Below are 26,750 nucleotides of genomic sequence, written 5' to 3'. Positions count from 1 at the left end.
TTTATATCCTACTTTAATTATAATAATTTTACATGTTTATATAGCTATTTTTTAAAATAGTTTTAGAAAAATAAGTAAAAATAATAAAAACAATTAAAAGATGTTTTTTAAACATTTTTTATTTTTTATTTTTTTTTTAAAATAGCAAATAATTTTTTTATATTATCAAACGTGTTTTCTAATGTAACCTTAATTTATCACTTTTGTACAAATTTTCTTTTTCACATGATTTGCATCATATTCCAATCATTGCACTCTCATTAAAACATAAGAACAAATACAATCAATAAATAAAATAAAATATGCTAAATTCACCCCAAATGAATGGAGACATGAAATTAATATCACTTACTTCAATTCTGCCAAGGCAGTATCAGCAGAGATATTTGGTTTGTGGGATGATAACACTTCCAACTTCCAAGCATGACTAGGCCTTTATAGACATGCCTTAATACAATATCCTTCCTCTAGAAGATGAGATGATAATTAAGCTGTCATCCTTTCCCTTTTGTGCTCTGCTTATTCTCAATCTTCTACCTTTTTCTCTTGTAGTGTGGTCCATCTTCACAACATTTGCTCCAAAGTCTGACAAAAGCCATTTAAATTCATACTTAAGACTGTTGGGGAAGATAATATTCTTACTTGTAAGACAAGTCCATTGTGTTTCATGTTGTGATTAGATCCAAATATGTAGGGTGGGTCATATGATAAATAGGTGCACACTACTTGATTCTCTAACTCTTTTCCTTTTGCCTCATCATATTTCATACTGTTTTTTCCACTTTTTCTTGCTTGGAAGATAGGATTTCCAGCCCCATGTTTTATTTTTTACTATTTTTCTTTTGGTGGTCTTGCTTCTTGTCACAAGGAATCTGATTTTAGCTAGAGACCAAGCAATCCAATTTCCCAGGAAAATAATGTTTTGCTTTCCTCAAAGTCATAAAAATGGAAAGAATTATTATGAAATTATGGGATTTGGAGTGCGTTTGATAATGATTTTGAAAAGTGTTTTTAATCTTTTAAAAAAATTTAAGTGTTAAAAAGGTTAGAAGCGTTTCATAAAAAAATTTAATTTGTCAAACAGACCCTAATATTTAAGTTTGAACTTTTCCCGACCCAAAAATGACCCTGCATTTTTTATTTTGTATTTTTGATATCCTCTACTTATCTTCTCCAGGCAAGGCATCTTACTTCAAATTGTGAAAAGGACCATCCTTATTACTCATTTGGTTGCTTTTATGATAAAGTGATTGAAGTTGTTTTCCACCAGCAAAAGAACAAGGTGACAAGCATTATTAATGGGAGACTAGTTCCTTTTCTAAAAACCTATGTGACGTTTGTTTTAAAAAAAAAAAAAAATTGCTCAAATTGTTTGTTTTTCCTCCTTTTGTTCATTTATTATTACATTTTTTAATTGAATAAAAAAATAAAAATAAAAACTTATATTTTTCTTTATTTTTTAGTACTTAATAAAAACAAAAACAAAAGGAAAAATTAGTTCATTTTGTTTTTCCTCTTTTTCCTGTTTGGATGCTAAGAAAAGTGGGGAACGAGAAACCAAACAAAAAAAAAATTCTGATTTTTCCCGTTTCTCAGTTCTGATTTTTCTTGAGTTGTTTTGTTAAAAAACAAAACAAAAAACTCGATTAAGGACATGGAAGAGAAAGAAAACAAGTTATTGGGAAATTCATATTTATTAAGAGGGTTTTGCAGGTAAATTTTTTTTTTTCGATTTTGAAGAAGATGAGAGACGAGAGAGAGGGTAGTAATATGTAAACAAGAAGGTAATATTGGGTAAGGCTTTTCTCAAGATTGGCAGTTCTCAAGATTGGCAGGGTTAGAGAGATTTTTAAGGGATATAAGGGTCATTTGTATGAATAAAATGGTTGGTAAAATAAAATTCATACATAAAAGAAAATATATTGTTAAAAGTATATTGGTTGGTAAAATATATTGGTCATAACATCTTCAAACTTCAAACTTCACAAATATAACACCATCTTCGGTCATGCCTAGGAATGCCTTGGAAAGTGACACCATATTCGAACTTCACCTTACTTATAACTCAAATAATGGACATATTTGCATATATTTTTCATGTCCTATATATTCTATTTATAAGTTTGTTGGGTGAAAATTAGTTGTAAAAATTAAATTATTTCTTTTTAAAACTTTTTATCTCATCTTAATAGAATATACTATAATTTTTAATAAAATTAAAGATTAAATCAAGAAAAAAAATGTTAATAAAAATGATTTTATCATGTTTGATTTATTTTTAAAAAAATATAAAAATTATTTTTATTTTTAAATTAATCAAATATAAATTTAATCAAACTATTATCATTTTTATTTAATTTTTTTTCAAATTTTCCCCAATTTTTCTTTCAAATTTGATAAAAACTAAAAAAAAAATATTTATGATCTAATTAATATCAAATCTTTTTTTTTCTTTCAAATTTTTATACACTATACGACATATTTTTAATTTTATAAAAACTAAAAAAAAATATTAACCTATTTTTATCGTTATTCATGTAAATATATTTAATTATCACATGAAAACATATTAATATCAGTGAAGTATATATGTCACATTTTATTTTTAATAATTTATGTTATAGGAACATCCTCATTACTTTATATGAGTTGATGATCATAATCTACAACAACCTTAATAACTAGTTGTCAACCAATGTAAAAATTTTTAAATGAAATAATTTTTTTAATTTAAATGAATTGTGTATATAAAAATTATTTATAAATTTATAATATGAAGTAACATAAAGAAAACACTTTATTAATTGGGAAAAAAACAACTTTCAAACATATTTTTTATTTTACTTGTTCTAAAAAACTTTTTTATTAACTCAACCAAACATATTTTTTTTTTTTTTTAAGAACAAAAACTGTTTTCCAAAATTTTATTTCCAAACACAATTTTTTTTTTTTTGAAAATGCCAAAAATTATTTTCAAAAACTGTTTTTCAGAACAGCTTTCAAAAATAGAAATCAAACAAACCCTTATATTTTTCTTTATTTTTTAATACTTAATAAAAATAAAATATTAAAAAAAAAATAACTTAATACTTAATAATAGTAAGTATTATTTAATATTCAATTATATTCAGAATTAAATAAAAAAAACAAACATTATCTTAGAAAGCTGCACATAAACTTGTTTGCAAACATGGTCGAACCAAAAAATTACTAGCAAACTTACAAGATACTCCATTGGTCATGGCTTTTCCGCAAGAGTAATCTATATCCACATATTCAACAATCAAATACTAACCTAAAATCATCAATAATTCAAAGAAGAAACCAAACATGACTTTCCCCTTCACTGTTAATTCTTTTTCAATGAATCATTTCTAACAATTTGCGTTATATTTGAAGACAATAGCATTAGTGCTAAATACCAGTATAGTAATTCATCAATGTATAATTTCATTACCTGAACAACTCATTCAAAAAACCCCCATTTTTCAGGCCAATCAGTTGATACTGAGGGTAGATTGCCAGGATCATCAAGAAAGGCCAATCCCTACAATTTAAATTTAAATATATTATAAAATATTTCAAATTTTAAACATCAAGTCGTTGTAGTATAGTGGTGAGTATTCCCGCCTGTCACGCGGGTGACCCGGGTTCGATCCCCGGCAACGGCGAATTTTTTATTTATTTTTTAATCTCACGTTGATTTTTTTTTTTTTTCCCCAATCAAATTCGAATCTACAAAAATTTTACTAATAATTTTAATCTGCTGATCTTTCAAATAAAATTTTCAAAACTTTAGTAATAATATAAAGTTTGCAAATGTTTTAAGTTTTAATTAGTTTTCTTTAATCTTTAGAATTTTACTAATAATTTTAAAAAAAAATTAAAATATTTATTATATTTTTCTTACATTTTTAAATGGTTTATTAATCTTTAATCTGTTAAATAATTATTTTTGATAAGAAGTTTTAAGCTTTGTTTGAATGGGTTTTAAGAATCTAAAAGCATTTTTTAAGCTAACAAATAATTTTCATGATTGTTTGATTAGTTTTAATTAAAAAGATTATATTTTTAAAAATAAATTAATATTAAAGTTAGAAAATATTGTTTCATATAAAAACTCTTTTTTGACTTATATAATTTTCTTTTCATATTTAATAAAATCTTTAAAATACCAATATGATAATTTAAGAATATTACTTCAACTTCAACTTTAATAAAATACTTTAAAATACCAATAAGTAGTATTTTGATAAAATAATTTGGAATTACAAGTTAAAAATGATTTAAAAAATAAGTCCAAACAATTAATATCATTTGTTTTACTTATGTTTAGCTTTGATAGACTTGTTATTTAATACAAAAGAGGATAATTATATCAAATTAATAATTTAGAAAAAAAATTAAAGTTGCTTTGTCAAACAATCTAAATTTAAATAGTAAGTATTAAATCAACAACTTTAATATAATTTAACTTAAAATCATTTTCATCATTAAATATTAATGTTATGTTTGGCTCTAGAAAAATATTAATAAAAATTATTTTGTTTGATTTATCATAAAAAAATATGAAAGAAAATTAAATACAATTAAGATATAATTACAAACTTGCATTTTTTTAATTATTTAATTTTTATGTAAAAGAGAAAAAAAAAAAAAAAAGAGTTTAAGTCAACAATACTTGCCTAATACCTTTGATTAGTGAGGCTATCACATGAAAATACACATAAAATTTTGACAAATAGGATTTCATGAAAGAAATGTACTACCTAAAAATAATTCAAATTTCATTTACTCATCGATAAAAAAATAGTATCTAAAATGGTCAAAAGTACACATTTTTCCCCTAAATTCAATATAAAAGTTTGATTTACACTTTGACCATTAGGATTTCATGTACTTGCTTTTTTCATTTGTGATCAAAGGTAATATCTAAGATGGTGTAAAAATGATTTGGATTTTATAGTCAAAAGTATTATCTTTGATCATTAGGTATTATTTTTTAATAATATAGGTATTATCTTTTACCATTTTAGGTGTTACCTTAAATCGGTGAGTGTATGAAAATTGAATTATTTTTAAAGGATTTCTATTTTATGATTATTTTTACGTGATTGAGTGTAAACACTTTTTTCCCTTGAAATTATCTTTTCAAAAGAAAAACATAATATTTTTACAACTCATTTTTAAAAATAAAATTTAGTAATTTTTTTTTATATTAAACTTATCTTAGTTTAATCTCATCTCAAATTTTCAAGAGACAATTTGAAAATAATAATAAACTTGTTTTTGAAAAAGATAAGTTTAATATGAAAATAATATTGATCTTGTCTTTTCGAAAAAATGAGTTCAATGTAAAAAGTAAATCGATATTTATTTTATAAAAAAACCAATCTTTTTTTTATGTGTGTCATGTTAAGTAAGAAATAATAAAAATTTACTCAATTTAAATACAATTTGTTTAATCATTGTGTCATAATGACTTGAATGAACCATACTTGTTTATTACATATAACACAACAATACTCCTTTTAACTCATTTAATAAATGAATTAAGTTGAATTATGTATAAATTATACGAATAACTAATTAATACAATTCTAATACGTTAACATGATACTAATCCATATCTGTTTAACTTGTTAATACAATTTTTATTCATTTAACCTATTTAAAAATCTAAATTTATAATTATATTATTTTAAAATATCTTTTAGTTGCTTTAACTTTTAACTTTTAATTTTTTAAATATTAATTAATTTTAATTATAATATGGTTATAATATAAAAATAAAATATTAATTTTACACTTATTTATAATTTTATTTACTATTTTTTATTATAAAATATTTTTAATCTTCGTAATGAATTTCTTTAGTTAATTTATTTTTTTAAACTATGATATTTATAATTAAAAAATTATTCATTAATAACACACATTCTATCATTAATCAATGTTATAAATATATTTTTTTCCTTAAGAGACATGCCTATTAATATTCTGCAAATTGTATGTCATGGTACCAATATTTTCTATATCTAGATGGTCTTTTTTCATCCTCAATTGTCATGGAACTACGAACATTAATCTTCATTTTCGTATTAAATGAAAGTATTATTTCCTATTAAATAAAAACTTTAGATTTAGAGGTTTATAGTGTTTTATCTTAGATTTAAACATTCCCTAATCAGATCATGTTGGTGAAGATGTGTCGTACACGTAGTAGATCTCACAAACCCAGAAGCCTTTTACCATGATTTCTCTTTCTCCTTGAATCCAAGCATGGGCGAGAGTGGAGGTCTCACAAAAGGGTGGTGGTTAAGGCTCTCCACTCTTTGGAGTGAATTAGAATACTAACCTTAACCCCTTAAGTAGGGTTATATAAGCTTCCAGTGAGCTTAAGTGACTTGAGTTTATCTTGGGTTTGGGTTACTTTATCCAACCTACTTGGGTCTTAATTGATTAATTAGCTCTATTAGTTTATAATTAATCAATTAGTTTTATTAGTCTCTAATTAATCAATTAACCTAATTGAGAGAGACAATTCACAAGTTCCTATGCAACCTTGCATATTTACCCAAACGCCCTTATGCACACATGTGAATAGAGAACCCAAGTACTCCTCAATAAATGTGTCATCAACGAATAAGAGCTTGAGTGGGGACAATTAAGGACCATAGGAAAATAATAGTTCCTTCATAATTCAATTCTAAAGTTGACTTAATATCTCACTACAAAGAGTCAACCATACTCTAGTATCCCATGATATTACCATGAGATATAAGAACTTAGGTTCGTGACTTGCTATCCACTATATGCAAGCTTCCTATGAGTTGTGTCCATGATCAAATAAAGTGAACGCTATCAACCTTTCAAGGTTACATCTATAATCCTTGAGTCACAAGTGGTTCTATTACATGATCAATTGACATGCTCTAACTCATTTAGAGTATGTGTCAAATTACAATAAAGGAATTATTACGATTATAAATTTCTTAATCAAATGTCCTTAGGATTACCTAAGGGACACTTTATCTCAAACTCATGAGATATCATGATGCCTTTATTGAGAATACCTATTGTCACCAAACTCCAACCATAGTGATTCAATTCATAGGGAATATATAACCACTTTAAGGTCTCACTTATAAGTCAAAGTCATAAAAGACTTTAGCACAAACTTAGTATCCTCACAAGGTTAAGAGTCCATACTGTATATTAGCTTGGTGAAATCATGACTACCTAATAGTTAATGTCATGACTCATCATAGGGCATGTCCAATGTGTAACCATACACATGGATGCACTCACCATGTGAAGCCCGTCTTGATAACTAACATCAATCATTCCTTTAGTTGGGAGGTGGTGCATTATAACTTCAAATGAGTGGCCTTAATACATGAACTAGATGTGAATAAATTACCTACTTGCAAGGAACCTATGACTTAGATCTTCCATGCAATATATAATTCACCCAAATCATATATAATGCAAAATGTTATAAGTTAGAATGATTCGAAAGTGTAATGTATGAATAGGATAAATAAAATAGGGAAATTGGAATCTTATTATTAAATAATAAATTCGATAAACATTACATCATGTCATGATTTTAAAAGTTTTATCCTAACACAAACTCACTAAGAGGATATGTCAAATTCCATTAAAGGAATTATTGTGACAATACAAATTTTGTGATCACAAGTCCTTAAAATTACTCAAGGAAACACAATGTAACTCATAAGATATCATGGTGTCTATCTTAATAATACCTATTGTTACCTACCTTAATAAATATTGATCCAATCTATAAAGAATATATGATCACTTTAGAATCTCACCCATTGGTCAAAGTCATTGAAGACCTTAGTACTAGCTTGATATTCTCTTAAGGTTGAGAGTTCATACAACATAGTAACTTGGTAAATCATGACTCCTTGATAGCTAATGTCATAATTTACTATATGTTTTATCTAATGTGTAACCATACACATTAGTGTACTCACAATGAAAAACCCATCTCAAAGACTAAAACAAGTCATCTCTCCATTTAGGGGGTAGTGCACCGTAGTCTTAGATGAATTGTCTAAGTCCATGAACCAGTTGTGAAGAAGTCATCAATCTATAAAGAACCCATGAGTTAGATCTTCTATGAAACTCCTAATGCACCCAAGTCCTATAAAAGACAAGTGATGATGGTCTGAATCCTTAGATAAATCTTAATGCAATCATTTGAGAATATGAAAAATCAATTTTAACTTGATTACATCATGTTTTGCTTTTAAGAGTTCTATCCCTATAAAAAGTATGCATGGACTTTCCTCCTGGGTTTGTCAACCAAATAAAATGGGGTAAGGTATGTAAATTAAGAAATTCCTTCGATGGACTCAAGCAATCACTTAGAGTTTGATTTAATAAGTTTACTTAGGTTTTAACAAAGTATGGATATTATCAAAACTAGTGTGATCACCTTTTCTTTCTCAAACAGGCACTCACAAGGAAGATTATTGCTTTGTTCATATATGTGGATGATATTGTGGTGATAGGTAATGATGATAAGGACATGAGTAAACTAAAAACATATTTGACAATAGAATTTGAGATCAAAGACCTTGGTAGTTTAAGATATTTTCTAGTTATTGAAGTTGCTAGGTCGAAGCATAGGATCTTTGTTTCTTAAAGGAAATATATTTGGACTTATTTGATGAAACTAGAATGTTGGATTATAAGCATGTTGATATTCATGTTGAATCAAATCACAAATTAGGTGAAAGTCTATAAGATACACCAGTAGACAAAGAGTAATACTAGAGATTAGTTATGAAGTTGATATACTTGGTCCATCTTTAGTTTGATATAACATTTATAGTGAGTGTGGTAAATCAATTCATGCATGCTTCTTATGAAACACCCATGTTGGTTCTACACATAATTCTTAAGTATTTAAAATTTGTTTTTAGTAAAGGTTTACTATTTTCTAAATATGATAATTTGGAAGTAGAGAGATATACAAATGCTAATTAGGTAGGATTTCTAATCGACAAAAGATCGACTTCAAGATATTGGACATTTGTGGAAGGGAATTTGGTCATACGATGTAGCAAGAAACAATCGGTTGTAGCTAGATCAAGTGTTGAAGCAAAATTCAGAGCCATGACTCAATATATGTGAGATGTTATGGTTGAAGTCCTTATTAAGGGAGATGGGCTATAATTTGAAGGGTTCAATAAAGCTTTTCTATTATAACAAAGTTGCCACTAGCATTACCCACAATTCATTTAGTATGATTGCACTAAACATGTCAAAGTGGGTAGACATTTTGCCAATGAAAAGTTGATTGAAGGATTAATTTGTACTTCTTTTGCAAAGACCAAGAATTAGCTGGCAAATATTTTAACAAAAGGAATGTCAAAAGGGACTTTCAAGGTCATATTTGACAAGTTAGGCATTGGAGACATCTATGCTCAAACCTGAGGAATAGTTTTGATTGTTGGTATGTACATTTAAAGATTTCCATGTTTTAGATTTGATTCTAATTAAGCCTTTATTTTAGAGATTGAGTATTTTAATTTGCATAAGTAATAAGCATATTTGTAGTTATCATAATTAGCTCTTTGATTATAGAAATTTGATTATTTTATGGCTACAAGATAATAATATATTATAGGGATTTGTTTTAAATTCTCAGAGTCTAATACATTTCACCTACTAAACCTTTAGCATTTAATAAATAAGACTTAATCCCCCAATTACAGAACTTTCATAAAATTATAAAAAGAATTGTCATTTTCCTCACTCCATTTCAAATACTGGTTTGAACTTGAGTAGAATCAACATTAAACCGATGCTCTTGAAGTGAAATTTTCCAAATTACTTCAAAACTTGATCGTTACCAATTTTAATTTTGATAAATTGATAATTAAAAAGTTGTCTTGAAGACCTTCTTTCACTTCACCCCATAAAAACACATTTTTTAATATTATTTTTCTCAACGAAAATAAAGGCAGAATTCCATATACTTCATTTGATGAAATCATTGGGTTTATATAAAGCATTTCATCCGTGGGCGAAGTGCTGAAGTTATTAAGGTTATATTTGGTTCTCGGAAAATACTAAGAAAAGAAAAAAAATGTAAAGGAAAATGATTTTTTCATGTTTGGTTGTCATATGAAAAATATAAAAGAAAATTAAATATAATTAAAACTAATTAAAAGCTTATGTATTTTTAAATTATTTAATCTTTATATTAATGAGTTAAAATAAATAAAATGAGTTTGAAGTAACAAAAAAAAAAAATTTATCAATTTTTAATTTATTTTTTTATTTTCCTTCACTTTTTCTTTTCTTCTACTTTTCCTTTATATTTTCTTTACTTTGCATTTTCCTTCAAATTTTCTATAACCAAACATAACCTAAACGAACTAAAGACAAATGTAAGAGGAAGAGAGGAGCATTGACTTCACGGCCAAACACTAAAGCAGAGTCAGCATCGGCTCTCATAAATTGATTTCATTTGGTGGGCTGAATAATAACAATACATGCCCATTTTCGTCTTATCTTCCCACTTTCTCCCTCCTCTCTCCAGCCCATCAATCATGATGAACCCGCCGGACTTCTTCTCTTCCGGCGGTGACGGCCCTTCCCCGCAGCGGAGAGAGCTCCAAATCCAAGGCCCTCGTCCTTCGCCGCTCAAAGTCAGCAAGGAATCCCACAAGATCAAGAAGCCGCCGACTGCTCCTCTTCCCGCGCATCGACAAACTGCTCCACCGCCGCCAGAGAATCAAAACCGCGAACCGGTGATCATCTACACCATCTCGCCCAAGGTCATCCACACCACCGTCAACGACTTCCTATCAGTAGTCCAGCGCCTGACCGGGAACTACGCCACGTCGCCCTCCGCTAGTGACCTCGCAGCCTCCGGCGCCGGCGATCTTTCCCCTGCTGCGCGTCTGGCTTCGATAGAGAAGACTAGCCCCCCGAAAGAGAGAGATCGAGGGGGTGGCGGGGGCGTCGGCGTTATGGGTTTGGTGGAAGGGGTTGAGGTGGGTCAAATTCCGGGGATTTTATCTCCGGCGCCGGCGACACTCCCTCCGATCCCTCCAGGGTTCTTCTCTCCGGCACCGGACCCACAAACCCTCTCGGTATTGCAAGATTTAAACTATTTCTTACAGGGAAGTAGCTTCATTTCAAGCCCTTCGAATTTGCTCTCAGCTCCGATAATTTCGCCGACACTATCACCAGACTTTCTCAGCCAGTTCTTGGACTTTTAGTATATTTCTAGAAGAAAAAAAAATTGACTGACTTTTTGGCACAATTTTCATATTAATTTTCCTGTAATTGTAATTGTAATTGTAATTGTAATTTTGTAGCTACGAGTGATTCAGAACCAAAAAAGAAAAAACTTTTTTTGGGCACTTTGATTTTGATGGTGATGTTGCCAATGGGGGGTGGTGTGGTTGTGGAATATTAAATGGGCTTTATAATTTTGGGGCCCGCAAGGCTGCAGAGCTCACTTTTTCTCTTGTGAAATCAATATACATGTACAAGTTGCCAATTTATTTGTCTTCTGTTAACTAATCAGTTTCTGCCGTTAAAAGGGTGGTTTTTTTTTTTTTTTTTTAAGAAAAAAGTCCAATTATATTGTTGTTGGTTATTGATTGGATGTGGGGTTGTTACGAATCATATGATTAGAGCATGATTGGGTTCAACGTTGGAAAATGGAGGCTGGGATTTAAGGAAAGTGTTTCGAGGGGCAGAAAGGGTAGCTGCGTGTTAAATAGGTTATTCGACTGAACGCGTTTACCCAAGCCGACCCAAGTAGTGAATTTGAAAAATGCTTTCATTGGACAGAGACCAAATGGGTGGATTTCCCAATATGCTTCATTTGTCCAGCTCTAGGACTCAAAAGAAATTCACCAACCACCCAGGAGCCAATTGTAATTTGTAGGGTCCTGAAGATGATGATCAGCATTAGATCCCAACAAAAACATAGCAAAACAGTCATGCAAATAGTTCTAGTTTGGGTGATTCAAAGTTTCAAGTTTCTTTCATCATTTTCTTCCACCCATGGAAAGGAGAAAATACATATACTGCCAAAAGACTTAAATTTTCTGGAATAGCATTCAAAGTACATCATTGATGAACTTCAACCTCTCAAGCAAAAATCAACCGCACCCAGCCAAAAGCAAAAAGAATAACTATGGAGCCTTCTGAGACACTGTTTTTGATCTATAATCCCTTCTAGATGACACATGTAAGTCTTCCTAACAAATATTTACACTCTTAGCTTCAAAAAGAAAAAAAAAGAAAAAGTCCTAATCTGTGATATAAGAAAAATCAAAACCAGTCATCTGTATTTTGTGGTCAGTCTTCACATGCAAAAATCTGAGTCACTTTCTGAAATGGAGCCTAAAACTTATCTGATTCAGCAACAATTCATCCTGAAATTCACAAATCTGAATTGCAATAGAATGCGCCACCCCCATCAGTCTGCTGGAACTTGTCTCATGTCCCTGCCGTTGTTGAAACCCAAGGTCCTCCAACCAAAGTACCAACCCTCTCTCCCAAAATGGCTCTCGAGATGTTACCCGATTTTGTTACATTGAAGACAACAACTACATCACACAAAAATAACAAAAATTAAATAGAAAATAAAAAAACCTCAGTGCAAACTCTATTCAATCAAGAAAATGTACCACACTATAATTAGTTCTAGTCATTGCAAGAAATAAGATTGGGTTAAATGAAGTACGGTTTATGCAGCCCTACCAGGGATGTTGTTTTCTTGGCACAAAGTAACAGCTGTCATGTCCATCACTGAAAGATCTCTGGACAACACATCCTGATAAGTAAGAGAATCAAGGAGACGAGCATTTGGGTTACGCCTGGGGTCATCATCGAAAACCCCATCAACATTTGTAGCTTTCAGCACAACCTCTGCATTAACTAGATCAACAAATAAATGCCAATATCAGTTCACAACAACTAGCAAATTCCACATGATGAATTACTTTTGCCAGATAAAATGTAAAATTTGGGAAAAAAAATACAAACTTCATAGAGTCAATCCACCAATAATTAGTAACATGAGAAACACAAAATTATTCATTAATAGAATAATTAAATATTAAAAGTCTCTTCCACTTTTCATTAACAAAGAAGTTACAAATATACAACTTTCTGTACACAAAAGGTTGGAGGGAGGGAGGAGGGGGAATTTGTTTACATTTCTTGGTGTAATATTTCAAAACCTTCTTACAAGAAACACATATTTGTTTACCCAAGGCACAAAAAACTACTTATATTGGAGCTGAAAGAGACAATAAATGCGTTGTGTTGTAGAAGGGAGGAAGAAAAATGCGAAAAAGAAAAGAATGGGATAAGAAAGGAGGGAAAGGAGGAAACAGAATGACCTCCTAGACTTGAGTCTAGGATACATATAGCCCCCTATCATGAACTCAAGTTTGGATCAACACTCCAAAAGAAAAAAGGATAAGGTAAGGAGAAGTGTGCAGACTTATTTTTATTGAATAATTATGACATTTAAGTGGGTGAAGCGATTAGCTCAACCAATTGATTTAATTGGTTGAAAATTTTATTGGGCAAAGCATCCAATAGGTAGTAATAATTTTTTTAATCACCCTCAAACTTTATATCATGGCCAGAATGTGCAAATTTCAAAGAGACAATTAACTATCAGGTAATATATTTAGAAATTACCATGGACCAAATTTGGCTCTGAAAAAATTATTAGATAATATTAATTCACTAGATATTATTTATCAAAAGAGTTGACTTTATTTTCTTGAAGATTGTGGGCTATTTTAAAATTTAGAAAATTTTCAAGTAATTCAAAACGGCCAGTCATTTGGATGGTGTTGAAGCCACCCCCATTTGAATAAATACAATACGAAACAAATGATAACCTTACTTTCTGCACAACGAAGGGCTGCAGCAGTATCGGTTGTGAAGAATGGATTTCCAGTTCCAGCAGCAAAAATCACGACCCTTCCTTTCTCCAAATGCCTAATAGCCCTTCTACGTATATATGGCTCTGCAACTTCAGACATTCGGAATGCAGTCTGGACACGAGTTGGGATGCCAATGCTCTCCATTGTTGCTTGAAGAAATATAGCATTCATAACAGTAGCCAACATCCTAAAAAATTCCAACATCAAGGTTCTACCCCAAATTACAGTTACATAATTTAAGGAAAGATACACAACAGGTGTCCTCCATACAACACGCGAATCAAGAAACACCAGACTTTCAAACTTCAAACCACTATTCTACATCTAGGAGTTCAAACTTTTAATCTTTTAACAGTATAGCTTCCCATGAGCATTGAAGGGTCCTAGTGCTCCTGGATCCAGTAATAACCTTAACAAATCACACCACAACCCACCCACCCAAAATACACACACACAGAGAACTAACAAAGAGTTTAGTGCACATGACTAGATCAGTTGCAAATCACTTGGTAAAAATTGGAAAAAAAATCTTTACATGCATAAAACTACTCTGCAAATAACTAAACAAGTTCCACAAGAGATAGAATGCATTAAATAAACGGAAAAGTAGAATTAGTATTACTTGGAATTAAATTAAGATAGTCTTTGTTGGAGTTAAATTAGGAGTAGCCAACAATTAGAATCATAATTAGGTTATAGAAGAATTAGAATTAGAGTCATAATAGATTGGTGATTAAATAATATTAGTATTTTTGCAAGTGTAGCAATTCTCAATGATGAGACTCCATTGATTTTCTTCTAGGTGAGACTCTTATAAAAAGTTCTTAGTGAGACACTAAGGTTTCTATCTCCTCTTCTTCGTATCTTATTTCTCTATATTTTTTATTTTATTCTTTACCATAAACTTTATCCTTTGTTCCTCCTCTTAAATGCTAAAAAAATAAAGATCCTAGCCCACCTATTTGATTGTAGTCAACCATCCTAGAGTTGTCCTACATTAAGGCATAGAAAGCTTTAGAATGAACTAGCAAGTTGGGATCCTTCATTCCTTTCCTTCTCTAATATTTCATCATGGCATGAATCAGACCCCTTTTTATCTTTTGTTGTCTGTTTTAATTTGCCTCTTTATATGGTGCCTTTTGTCTTTTAATTTGTTAGATGATAATGTTGGAAGTGTTTTTGGTTGTTTGATAATGTTGATTACATTGATAAGGTTGTTTTTTGTTGTTTGGTATAAAAATAAGTGAATGAATTGGGCTTTTTATTTTCTTGGGAAACTAATGGGGGTTAATGTTTATTTTCTATATTCTGTAATTCCTTTCCCTCTTTGTATGCTTTTGCGTCTTATAAAGAGGCTTGGTTAGTGGAGTTGTGGGATCATTTGGGAGGAGAAGGGGTTTGGAGTCCTAGGTTCTCTAGGCCCTTTAATGATTGGGAGGTGGAGGAGGTGGAGAGATTACTTTTGTTAATCCGGGGAAGGAGGCTTAATCCTCTTTTGGAAGATAGAATGCTGTGGAAAGAGACTAAGGATGGGATTTTCTCAGTTAAATCTCTTTACAGTGCTCTAGCTTCAAGAAGAGTTGTTCAATTCCCTAATATTATTATTTGGAATCCTTGTGTGCCTACCAAAGTGAGTTTTTTTTTGCTTGGGAAGCATCTTGGGGTAAGGTGCTAACTTTGGATCAACTTAAAAAGAGGGGGCGGTCTCTAGCTAATAGATGCTTCCTTTGCTGTGAGGAAGAAAAGACAATTGATCATATTCTTATTTAGTGCTCCAGGGCAAGAGGTTTATGGGAATTATTGTTTGCTCTTTTTGGCGTTACTTGGATCCTTCCTTTTTTGGTTAGAGATACCCTTTTTGGATGGTGTGACTTTAACTTGGGCAAGAAGCATAGAAAGGTGTGAAAGGCAACCCCTTTGTGTATTTTTTGGGCGGTTTGGAAGGAAAGAAATAGGATTGCTTTTGATAACGAGGAGCTTTCGATTCATAGGTTGAAAAATTCTTTCGTATGTAATCTTTGGTTGTGGACTAAGTCGGTTGTAAATGAAGGTCCTCTTCCTTTACTCAGTTTTTTTTATTGGCTAGGTGCTAGTTGAGGGTTGGTTTTGTATCCCCTCTTCTTTTTTGTGCCTTTTGGCGCCTCTTGTATACTCCCTGTATGCTTTTGGGTTAGCCTCAAGGTGCCATTTTCTAATATATTTCTTTTCTGTGTTTGCCTATAAAAAAAAAATGTTTATTTTCTATTTTTAATCTTGTTATTAGACAAAATAATGTTGGTTCAAGGTTGTGGATATAAATTAAAAAAATAAAAATTAAAAAATAATGATTGAATTTGTTAAGAGGAGACGATTAAAGAGAAGGAAGTTACTTGAGATAGTGAAGACAAGATTTGACGAGAATGAGGTTCTTTGAGAAGGCTAAGAGAATATGAGAAAAGAAGTACAAAAAGTTATGATTTTAGGGTTTCATGATATGAATTTTGTGGATGATATCTTAGGTTAACGAGTGGTTACTTGACATGACAATTTTCTTGATATAGCATTTTACTTCTGTGAATTGAAAGTTTTCTCATTATTCAACAGGTCTAAATGTAATTTTCAGGGACTAAATTCCTCATATGAAATAAAATATGTTTTAGTCCTTTTTTGATTAAAAGGGTGAAAAGTAATCACATATTTTCTAATGTTTTCATGCTGCTACACCTGATCATACTTTTCCCTTAAATAAAACCCAAATAAAAGGAATAAAAAACCACTCCAAGCATACAAACTAGTGCCAGGATGAGATAAAAATGCAGTAAATAAAACCCAAATAAAAGGAATACCACAATATTCCAAAAATTAACTAGCTGTCCAATAAGATAAAATGCATTAAAAAAAACCCAAACAAAAGGAATACCCAATGTAATCAGCAGAAGAACGATCAAGGCCACCACTTCCTGCCCAAGAGGATCCACGAAAAATATTTCCCCCACCAACCACAATTGCAACCTGAAGCATCTATCAACAATGATTAAGATACCATATAAAGAAAGTTAACAATGAAGCTTCCAATTCTTTAGTTCATACAAGTCCGATTGCATGTCCTAACACCATGACAGAATTCCCCATTTAATTAATAATGCACAAATAAGGGAATGTGGCAAACATGGAAAATAATCATATAACAACCAGCTCTGCTTCTTTTTCCCCCAATAGGAACAGTTTTCTCTACTCGATTTTTTTTTTTTTTATTTGCTTTCTATATTCCAACATTTTCCCAATGAATTAGATAAAAATTCCTGAACCCAAATTTTCTCACTATGCTTATAACCACATGACATGCTTGACAAACTGCCCAAAAATTGTGATGATGCAACCACAGAAAAGGGATTGGATATATTCAGAAATAGATGTTGAAGATTTACCTCTATGCCAAGCCGAGTCACAGATGCAACTTCCCTTGCAATTGCCATCGTAATCTGTATCATAGCATAAATATGATATTTCAACACTATCAAGGGTGAAGAAAGATACTTCGGAGCATAAACATATCATTATGTTCATATTCCAACCTTTGGGTCAATATTCTGTGTATGATCTCCTGCAAGTGCTTCACCACTTACTTTAAGCAACACCCTTTGCCACTTACATGATGGTTTGGACATGCCAGCATCATTCATAGTTACCCCAAGAGGAGTCATGGAAGATAGTTGTGACTGCCTGTTACAAAAAGTGAAGTAACAAAGTGGGAAAAACCAAACATTAGTAGCTGAGATACCAAATTGGTTCAACAAGAAAAATAATTTAACATGAAATCATGTGAGAAGATTCATCACAATATCCTTCCAACAACTAAATAACACTTCTGTTTCATTAAACTTGATTGCAAGGAGATGGCTCAAAGAAAATACATTCTTTTAGTTCCTCAGGGTTAATGAATCCTCATATGGAAAATTTAACATTCAGCAAAGGCAGCAAAAATGGCATATTCATCAAAATTAAACATGCAGCAAAAACAGATGAATAAAAGGAAATGAATTCTTTTCAATTTCTTAAAATGCACTATTTTAACCTTGATTGTTCCAAAAGGTAATTTAAAGTTGAAAATACATGGAAAAAGAAAAGAGAGAAGAGGGTGTGGAAATATTTTACATGAAGAAGTGTGATTAATGTTTCAATGACTATTGAGAAGGCATCATTCAAATGAAACATATGCTATTTAATTTAAATGATTTTGAATGAAGAAAGAAGACTTGTGCTTAATATATTAGTGTTTTTAAGTTCTTTTCCTTCTAAGAGAATGATGATAAACTTGAAAGTTAGAACTTTTGAATGTAATGTAACATGTAAACAAATATATGTTAATAGTTCTTACAAGTATAGAGTCATATTTGTATGTGATCATATTTTCCTTTCTGGTATATAGACTGGACCAAGTAAGAACCTGAAACACCCTCCATTGACTCAAGTTGGAATCACAGCTCCAAACTACTTTCTTTATAGCCACTAGTAGACATACTTTTGCATTGATATAGCAGTGGCTGCCTTTTTTTTTTTTTTTTTTTGCTGCTTATATATTCCAAGCAATATGTCCACCGCAAAATGCTACAAAACGATATATATCCAAAATTGTCCCAGAACAAGCCTTGATGCCCTATCTAGCACCTCAGCCCATATGGAGCCTAACCACCAACTTGATTAGCACCACAAATACTTTGATCTTTTTCACTTGAAAACCTTTAAGCTTTAACTTTTGCAAAATTTTCTCCTTCTTAGTTCTTTCATCTAAATTTCTGTCCATGCTTTCCCTTCCAAATATGTGCATAATGAGCACCTTTTTCCAGTGTTTCTCTTTTGATTCCTCCATTTGTGAACATATTCATTGTGCACAAGAGTGTGAGTATTTTCATAGCCATCATGTTGAACCTGTTGATCAAAAAGTCATGCTTTTCCAAAAAGAATATATTGGCAAGACATCACACCATACGAATTCATCAAAACCCTTTTCAAAGAAAAATAGAATTTACTAGACTAGACGTGTCGTCAACCCATGCTACTCAATAGGAGGTTTGAGCGCTTCAACTTATCTTGTTCCATGTGTCTATAAGTGGTTGGCAAGTTCTATAGCGCTTATACTCAATTTTGCTCCCAATTTTGCTAACAAAATTTGATAGTTTTGGGGATAGCAACCAATCAAAGTAATATTCTATGAACATTAACAAATCAAGAAATGATGTTGGATTCAATTTTCCCAAAATTTCAGCAACTTCAAGGTACCTTTCGTCACATCATTGCCTTGCTTGAAACTTTTTAGTCTCTCTATGTTCATACCGTGATGGATGTCTTCCATTAGACCTTTTGCTTGATGGCCTGAGATAAAATTACCTTGCTACACTTGTTTTGTACAAAATGTATAGGGCAACTATTTGAGTTGATGGCTCACACCCCTTCTCTTCAATTGATTATTTTTCTTGAGTCCTTTCCCATAGGCTTAGTATCTCATCTAGCTAGTAGTTCAACTTTATAATGGCCTATTGCTACGATCATTGTGTGGCAGAAATTTTCTCCAAACATTTTGCAATAGATCATGCTTGGGTTAATTGCTCAATTACTTAGTTGCATGCCCTTTCAAGTCAAAGGAATAAGTGACAAAGTTCATTTGAAATATTACATTATCAAAGGAATGCCTCTCACGTGGAATGAAAATTTTTAATGATGGCTATAAGGTGAAGTAGCTGTACAAAATGTTGCACAGTTTAAGAAACAACATGCAATAGAAAAATGAGAGAAGTAGAAATGAGAATGATAATATGGATGAGACACAGCATGAGGTAAGAGAAAAAGAAATGAGTGCATCCATAAGAATGTTAGAGGTGGCACCAATTGGGGACAAGGGGAAGAGAAATTGCTTAAGATGGTTTCAGTCATGTAGACCTTTGAACACCCCATTATGGAGGAAGGATTTGATGTGAGTTGAAGACACCAAAAGAGACAAAAGTTGGCCAGAATATATATGGGTTGTGGCTGAGAGATGACAAGAATGCCTAGAATGAAACAGAGGATTCTATTGACAGAGCTAAGATGACAAAAAGGGATTCAAGCAGACAATCCTAAGTGATATGGATCGAGGATCCATTTAATTCTTTGAAATTTCTGAATAAATTTTATAGTTTCACAAAAACCAAGGAGAAAATCTGAAGTCTCTTGCCCTCCAGTTTCTGGATGCTCCAAATACTATCTAACCTTACCTTTATCATTTTAAAGTAGTGACACCAATTCAAAATCCACCTCTACATGTTCTCATTTTCATGGAAAATAACTACTGTTGCAGCATCGGTACTAGAAGTTACTTGTAAGATTAGATTTCCAGAATAAGAGGAAAAAAGGACTAGGAAAATAAAGGAGATATGGTGTCTGATGTAACAAATAGAATTCAGAACAAATAGGTTGCAGAGGATGGTGTTCAATCACCCAATAGGAGGAGCCACACATCACAGATGCAGAAATTACAGCACATACTCTTTTCCATAGCAAGAACAAGCTATTAAAAGGCAACCTAACCAGCCTATTGTAACACAGCAGAGTTATGTTGGAATGAGGTATCATATGCTATATAAAACAAGACAAAAAGATATCAGAAATCTATAAAATCAACAGTATATGCTTCACTGAGCACCTAGGTCATCATGCTAGCCTAGCAACAATAACTTGTAATATCATCAATAAATAGGAATATCATGCCAAGTTTCCAAGTATTACCATTTGATACAGCCCAGACAACAGGTAGAACATAATAGAGAGTTCACCACCTTGTCAATCAAGTAAACCATTAACAAGAGATGTAAACACATTCCACCATAAGTAATTTAGGATAAACATTACAAAATTTTTCTTTCAAAAGGAAAACTTGTGTTATCAATGCAGTTTTCTTGGCTTCCTATATAAGAGGTTGCAATCATCTATCTTCTTCTTGACATGAAGTCCACTTGATAGGTCAAATATCAAGGAGATGTATGTGAAGCACATCAGCTGATCCAGCTAATCTTAAATTTAAACCAAAAATTCTTTATAGGCACAGCATTTTTTAGATTAGATTTTAAAAACAGTTCTCCACTTACATAGAATACAAAAGTTTGTGTGCTATTCTCCTTGTTTCCAATTGTTTCTCATAAAACTCTACAAAAAACACCTGAAATAACTTAAATTTTGTTCTCAAAATCCCCCTTGTTTTCAAATCAAATTTTCAAAAGACTGTTTTCCCAAGGTTTGCCAAGAAAGTCCTTTAAAGTTGGAAAGCTATTTTCTGTTCTAAAGAACCAAAAACCAATTTTAAAAACAATTTCCAAAACTGCTCTTAGCATGTTTGGAATAACTGATGCACTGCAGGACAAAATAGAATCTAATGCATTTCACCAAATATCTCAATCCAAGATTGAGTACAAGCTTGGCTTGAGCATTTTTTAAGCTATCCCCAACATCACTAAAGCAGTTCAAATCTACTTGGCAGACCCACATTGTGTTATCCAGAAATCCCTTAGCTTCTAAAAAGCTCAAACCATCCACCAAAGTCATGAACATTCCTTTATTGCTCTTGGCAATGAAACTTTTGTGCCACCCCCTATAGTGGTCAAGGAACTGCACAAGACTTCATTTTCAAATAGGAACCACATACTCGTTTTGTATCACACTGCTTTAAATGATTTTTCTTTCTCAATTCTTTCAACATTGAGATACTTGCCAAACGAAAACAACCACGCATTGAACATAATATTCAAGAACCATAACCCAAAACAATCGCTCAATTATCAACATCTTTCACAAAACCTGCCCATATGTTTCGCTACCAAGAACATTTTAAGATTAAAAAATGATTCCAAGAAAGCTCCAAGAAAATAAAATAAAATAAAATCCACCATTTTGAATAGCATGCTCCACACTGTTGTGGAGGTTTTAGTTTTCCCATCTCCCAAAGAACCAAAAAAAAAAAGTCAAAATGTTTAATTTTCCCTCCCTTTCCTACATTTTCCCAGAAACCAAACAAACCAAAACCCAATTTCTAACAGTACTCCTAACAGTTCAAACACACATTTCCACAAACACCCTGTACCCACCATTCGTTTCCGAGTTCAGAAACAATCTATGAGAGAAAAGCAGAGAATCATTCACCACCGATACCTGAGATTCATGGAGTCGTTGATGGAACCCATTTCAGAAGAGGAAGAGTTAATCACAAACCGCCCATTTGTGCGCCGATAATTCATCGCCCTACTGTGGTTAACCTTCAGAGGACACAGAGCCAACAAAGAAGAAGAAAAGATTGAATGTGAAGAAGAGCTAATGGGGAGTAGAGAAGCAGGGATTGCCATCAGAAACAATGACTAATGTTCACGAAAACTAGAACAGAGACTCTACGCGTAGTGTTGCCTGTAAACCCTGTTACCCTCTTTTCCTCTTTCAGAAAAGATAAAAGAATTTCCTTTTGTTTTCTATCCTTTCTTTGGGGTTTTTTATTTTGAGAATAAATGTCGTTGTCTGGAGAAAAGAGAACTGTAAGAAAATATCTCAGGAAGGTAGACGGAAATGTTGCAAGTTACGGTGGTCTTGTATTTATTTTAGCGTCATTTACGGCATGGAATGATTTTTTTTAGGCAATCAAAAGCAGCTTTCCACAAAACGACCCCATTTTTTAAAACATCGTTTCCTAAACATTTTTTAAATTCAAAATTCGTATGTGGAATCATGGATTGAAATTTTGGTTTTTATCGATGATATTTCGGCGATATATGACGTTCTCGAAATGATATTGAGCACACGAAAGGAATTTCGGTGATATATTAGTTTAGAACTGATAAATCGACGATTAAATCGATGGAGTTAGGCGTAGAGCAAAAGAGGATAATGGAAGAAAAATCGCCAATTTTTTCGGACTTTTTTTGAAAATTTTGAAAATTCCCATAATTTTTGACAATCCGATTACTAGATTTCACTTGTTATTCATATTATCATTTTATTTTATATTATCCTTTTATTTTTAATACTTTTGTGTTGTAAGACAAGGACAAATACAATGCAAATCAAAGTAGTAGAGATAAAATATATATTACTTTGATATATAATAGGGAAGAAGAAATCAGATAAGAGAGTTAAGAAATTTGAGAGAACGAAAAATAGAGAGAATGAGAGAAAGTAAGAAATTTCTTTCTTGCTTAAGGATGTATATTACAGGAGATGAGAAACCATTTTATTGGCTTTCCAAATGGCTTCCATTAATATCCCCATTAATGAATATTAATGAAACTCATAAATAATATTAATGGTTTCCATTAATGAGTATTAATGGAAGTCATAAATAATACTTAATCAACATTAATATGATGACATTCATTACTATAGTTATAACATTTTGATATTTATCTCATTAATCCCATTTTTAAAAATTATTATCACTTCACTCTTATACTTTTTTTTATATATATATTTATCCTTTCAATTTTATTTAATTTTAAATGTTTTTATTTTAAAATATTAAAAATATAATTTTACCCAAAAAAATTTAAAAAGTTCTAATATTTTATAAATTAAAATTAATTTGATAAGATAAATTATTAATAATTTTTATTATTTAAATAAATAACTGCTAATAGAAAAAGTTGTTACCACATATTTTTAATAAAATTTTAGAAATTAAATATTAAATAAAATATTTTATATAAATTAATTTAATTTTTCATTTAAAATATAATAAAACATGTTTTAATAAAAGTATTTTAGAATAAATATTGTCTTCAACAAGATGGGCTCCCTTCATCTAACAATATGATGAGATGGACTCCCTTCATCTAACAATATGATGAAACCACATCGGTCTTCATTTTGGTACTAAGGACTATTGCAATATCATATATATTATATTTATGTATAAATTGTTTTTATTCAATAAAATCAAATATTTCTTTACTAAATTATAATTTTATACACTTTCAAAATTCCTATTTATTATTCTTAAAATCCAAATATCGAATCTACTGATATATCTTTGCTTACCGAGGTTTTTCTTCTTGATCATATTTATGTCAATTATACTTATAAAATAACTTTAAAATATGTATTATTACTTATTTTATCTTTTTTTTTTATATATAGTTTTTACAAGAATTCCTATGAATTTTGAATAATTTTCGTTCCACCGATATTTCTCCGACATTTTCAATATATCCGTAAAATCGAAGTACCGATAAATCCGTAATTACCGATATTTTCATCCTTGTATTGAATAAACAAATTCAGTGTAAAATCATCAAAACTTATTTTTTTAACAAACAAATTCAATGCAAAGTTCATAAGTTGTCTTTTGAAAAGATGCATTTAGTAAAAAATTCAAAACTTGTCTTTTCAACAAAAAAATTTAATATAAAGTCAAAAACTCATATTTTTAATAAATGAGTTTAATATAAAAATTTTGTTAACTAATTTTTTTTTAATTCTCTATTTTTTTTTAAAAAGTTTGTGCTAAGTTATAAATATTGTTTTTGGTAAATAATTATAATATAATTATGTCTTAAACTGTTCAATTTGATAAAATTACTTTTGTGGTTGGCATTGTAAACATCAATGATAATTTTGATGCCAATTTTTGCAACTTCAATGTTTGATCTCAAGATAACAAGATTAAACTTGACAATGATATTGCAACTTGAGGAAGAAAAACCCTTAATGCAATTGCAACTTTAACAACCACACATGCATTGTGAACTAAATGTCGGGTATGAATATTTTTTTTCTCTTAGGTCCTTCCATCATACAAATATTTTTCACCTAATAAAATGATTAAATTTTTTAAAAGAAAAAGTGATAAAAGTAAGAGTATTCTCTTCAGTTTAGTAAGGTTGAAGAGCATTAAAATATTTACATGCATTTCACCATTTTCCCCTCATAAAGCAACAAATATGTTTATACATGAGACATGCTAACCCTTACTTTTACAACACTTAATCTAATCTTAATCTTAGAAGATGTTATCAGTTCTTATTGATACAAACACCCAAGGTGACTTCCTTGAGAGATATCATGATGTTTTGATTACCATAGTTACTTGAGGAGTATTTTGAGCTAGTTAGATGGGCGATGATGCTCATGCCTTCAGTATAGTGGATTAGGATAGTTCTTTCTCATCAGTAGATCTTCTTTAGCAACATATTGATATTTCATTATAGTGTTTAGTATTGATATCATCTTTAGAAGAGAATTTTATCAAGATCACATTTTTCTCAGTAGAGTATTCTAGGTTGCATGTTGGTAATTGTGGTTTGAGTATTGGGCAAAGTTTTAATGCAAGTCATGTTTTTATGATAGAGTTTTTGGTGACAATGATTTTTTAGTATTAGGTCATGTTTTAGATTCACTATCAAGATACCTTTGAGATATGCAGAGTTTAGCATCGTTGATGATTGATATTTACAAATGAGTTTAGACATGAGTTTGAAACCATTTTAACAAGGTGTTGTGCCAAATAGACCTGAAGACATGATTGATCATTATCCTATAATAGGGCATACCTCCTTACAATTTTATTCTGGAAAATGATTTGTCAACTTTAGTTATTTTTCCCAACAGATTGCCATTTAGCAAATCTTATCAATCACCCTTGCATAATGGGGCACGCTCCCTTCATTAAGATTATTAAATCTTTTGTTGATTCCATGGTTGCTCAATTCATTTGCTGATTCCTATGAGCTATCATTTAGAGCATATGCCCCTTTCCATTGAGTTCATTATCTCATTTGCTCATTCTTATGAGTCTTTTTAGTGGTTTTTAGCTACAAATCACATTCTTTTGTTTCTATTTTTCTTTTAGGTGTTCTCAATTGCAGACCCCATACTCCTCCTTCATCAAGTTTGTTTAGGATATCCCCCTTCATCGAGTTTGTTTAGGGCATTCCCTTTCATCAAGTTTGTTTAGGTTATTCTCCTTCATTGAGTTTGTTTAGAGCATCTTCCTTCATAGAGTTTGTTTAGGGCATCCCCCTTCATTAAGTTTGTTTAGGGCATCCTCCTTCATTAAGTTTGTTTAAGGCATTCTTCTTCATTGAGTTTGTTTAGAGCATCTCCCTACATTGAGTTAATTTAGGGCATTCACTTTCATTAAATTTGTTTAAGGCATCTCCCTTCATTGAGTTCATTTAGGTCATTACCATTATTGAGTTTGTTTAGTGCATTCCCTTCTTCAAGTTCATTCAATGCATTCACCCTCCTTTAAGTTTGTTTAGAGTGTCCTTCTTTCAAGTTCATTTGTGGCATCCCTTTGCTTAGAGTATCATCCAGGGCATACCCCTTTCCTTCGAGTTCATTTAGATCCTCTTTTTCAATGAGTTGATCACACTTATCTCAATCGCCCATTAGTGGTTTGACTCAGAGTCGCGGATCGCGATCTCTCTTAGGCATTCAAAGCCTACAACCTGGAGTTGTTCATCACATCTTAGTCTTGAGTTTGCTATCATTTCAGTTTCATTTGTGACATCTCTTCATTTTGGCTTAGCATTCTTTCTTTGAGTTTCATCTAGGACATACTCCCTTCATTCGAGTTCATTTAGATTATTTATTTATTTATTTATTATTATTATTATTTTGAGTGAGTTGATTACCCTCATCTTAGTCACTCTTCATTCAGTTGTGAATGTGAAGGAATTAGGAAAGAGTTTCATAATTTAGGAAACTATCGTATGAAAGTTGCAAAGACAAAAATAGGATGTTTCATGGTTTGTGAAGATGTGATATGAATTTTGCAAAAGTAAATAGATT

The 26,750-nt window shown here is 31.1% G+C and overlaps 3 protein-coding genes and 1 non-coding gene across 4 annotated transcripts in view; 2 read left to right on the top strand and 2 right to left on the bottom strand.

The window, feature by feature from the left end:
- Positions 1-477, bottom strand: part of LOC100245499 (uncharacterized) — a 33,649-nt gene extending 33,172 nt beyond the window's left edge. Inside the window, exon 1 of the mRNA XM_010651093.3 lies at positions 353-477. Within this exon, the coding sequence (XP_010649395.1) occupies position 353 (1 nt within the window). The 5' untranslated portion in view covers positions 354-477. The remainder of the gene's footprint in view (positions 1-352) is intronic.
- A 3,122-nt stretch (positions 478-3,599) lies between these two features.
- On the top strand, positions 3,600-3,671 carry TRNAD-GUC (transfer RNA aspartic acid (anticodon GUC)). Its single transcript has one exon. It is a non-coding gene; the product is annotated as a tRNA-Asp (tRNA).
- A 6,638-nt stretch (positions 3,672-10,309) lies between these two features.
- On the top strand, positions 10,310-11,414 carry LOC104879182 (protein MKS1). The gene has a single exon (XM_010651100.3). The coding sequence runs from the start codon at positions 10,539-10,541 to the stop codon at positions 11,268-11,270; it is 732 nt and encodes a 243-aa protein (XP_010649402.1). The 5' UTR covers positions 10,310-10,538; the 3' UTR covers positions 11,271-11,414.
- Positions 11,415-12,087: 673 nt separating this feature from the next.
- LOC100242145 (uridylate kinase PUMPKIN, chloroplastic) lies at positions 12,088-22,533 on the bottom strand. The gene is made up of 7 exons (XM_002281858.4): positions 22,128-22,533; positions 17,525-17,672; positions 17,378-17,431; positions 16,870-16,961; positions 13,931-14,157; positions 12,769-12,945; positions 12,088-12,614 (listed from the first exon to the last, which is right to left on the bottom strand). The coding sequence occupies exons 1-7, from the start codon at positions 22,316-22,318 to the stop codon at positions 12,505-12,507; spliced, it is 999 nt and encodes a 332-aa protein (XP_002281894.1). The 5' UTR covers positions 22,319-22,533; the 3' UTR covers positions 12,088-12,504.
- Between the last annotated feature and the right edge of the window lie 4,217 nt (positions 22,534-26,750).

This window comes from Vitis vinifera, chromosome 4 (assembly GCF_030704535.1).
Source record: "Vitis vinifera cultivar Pinot Noir 40024 chromosome 4, ASM3070453v1".
Lineage (NCBI taxonomy): Eukaryota > Viridiplantae > Streptophyta > Magnoliopsida > Vitales > Vitaceae > Vitis > Vitis vinifera.
This window is presented reverse-complemented; position numbering and strand designations above follow the sequence as displayed.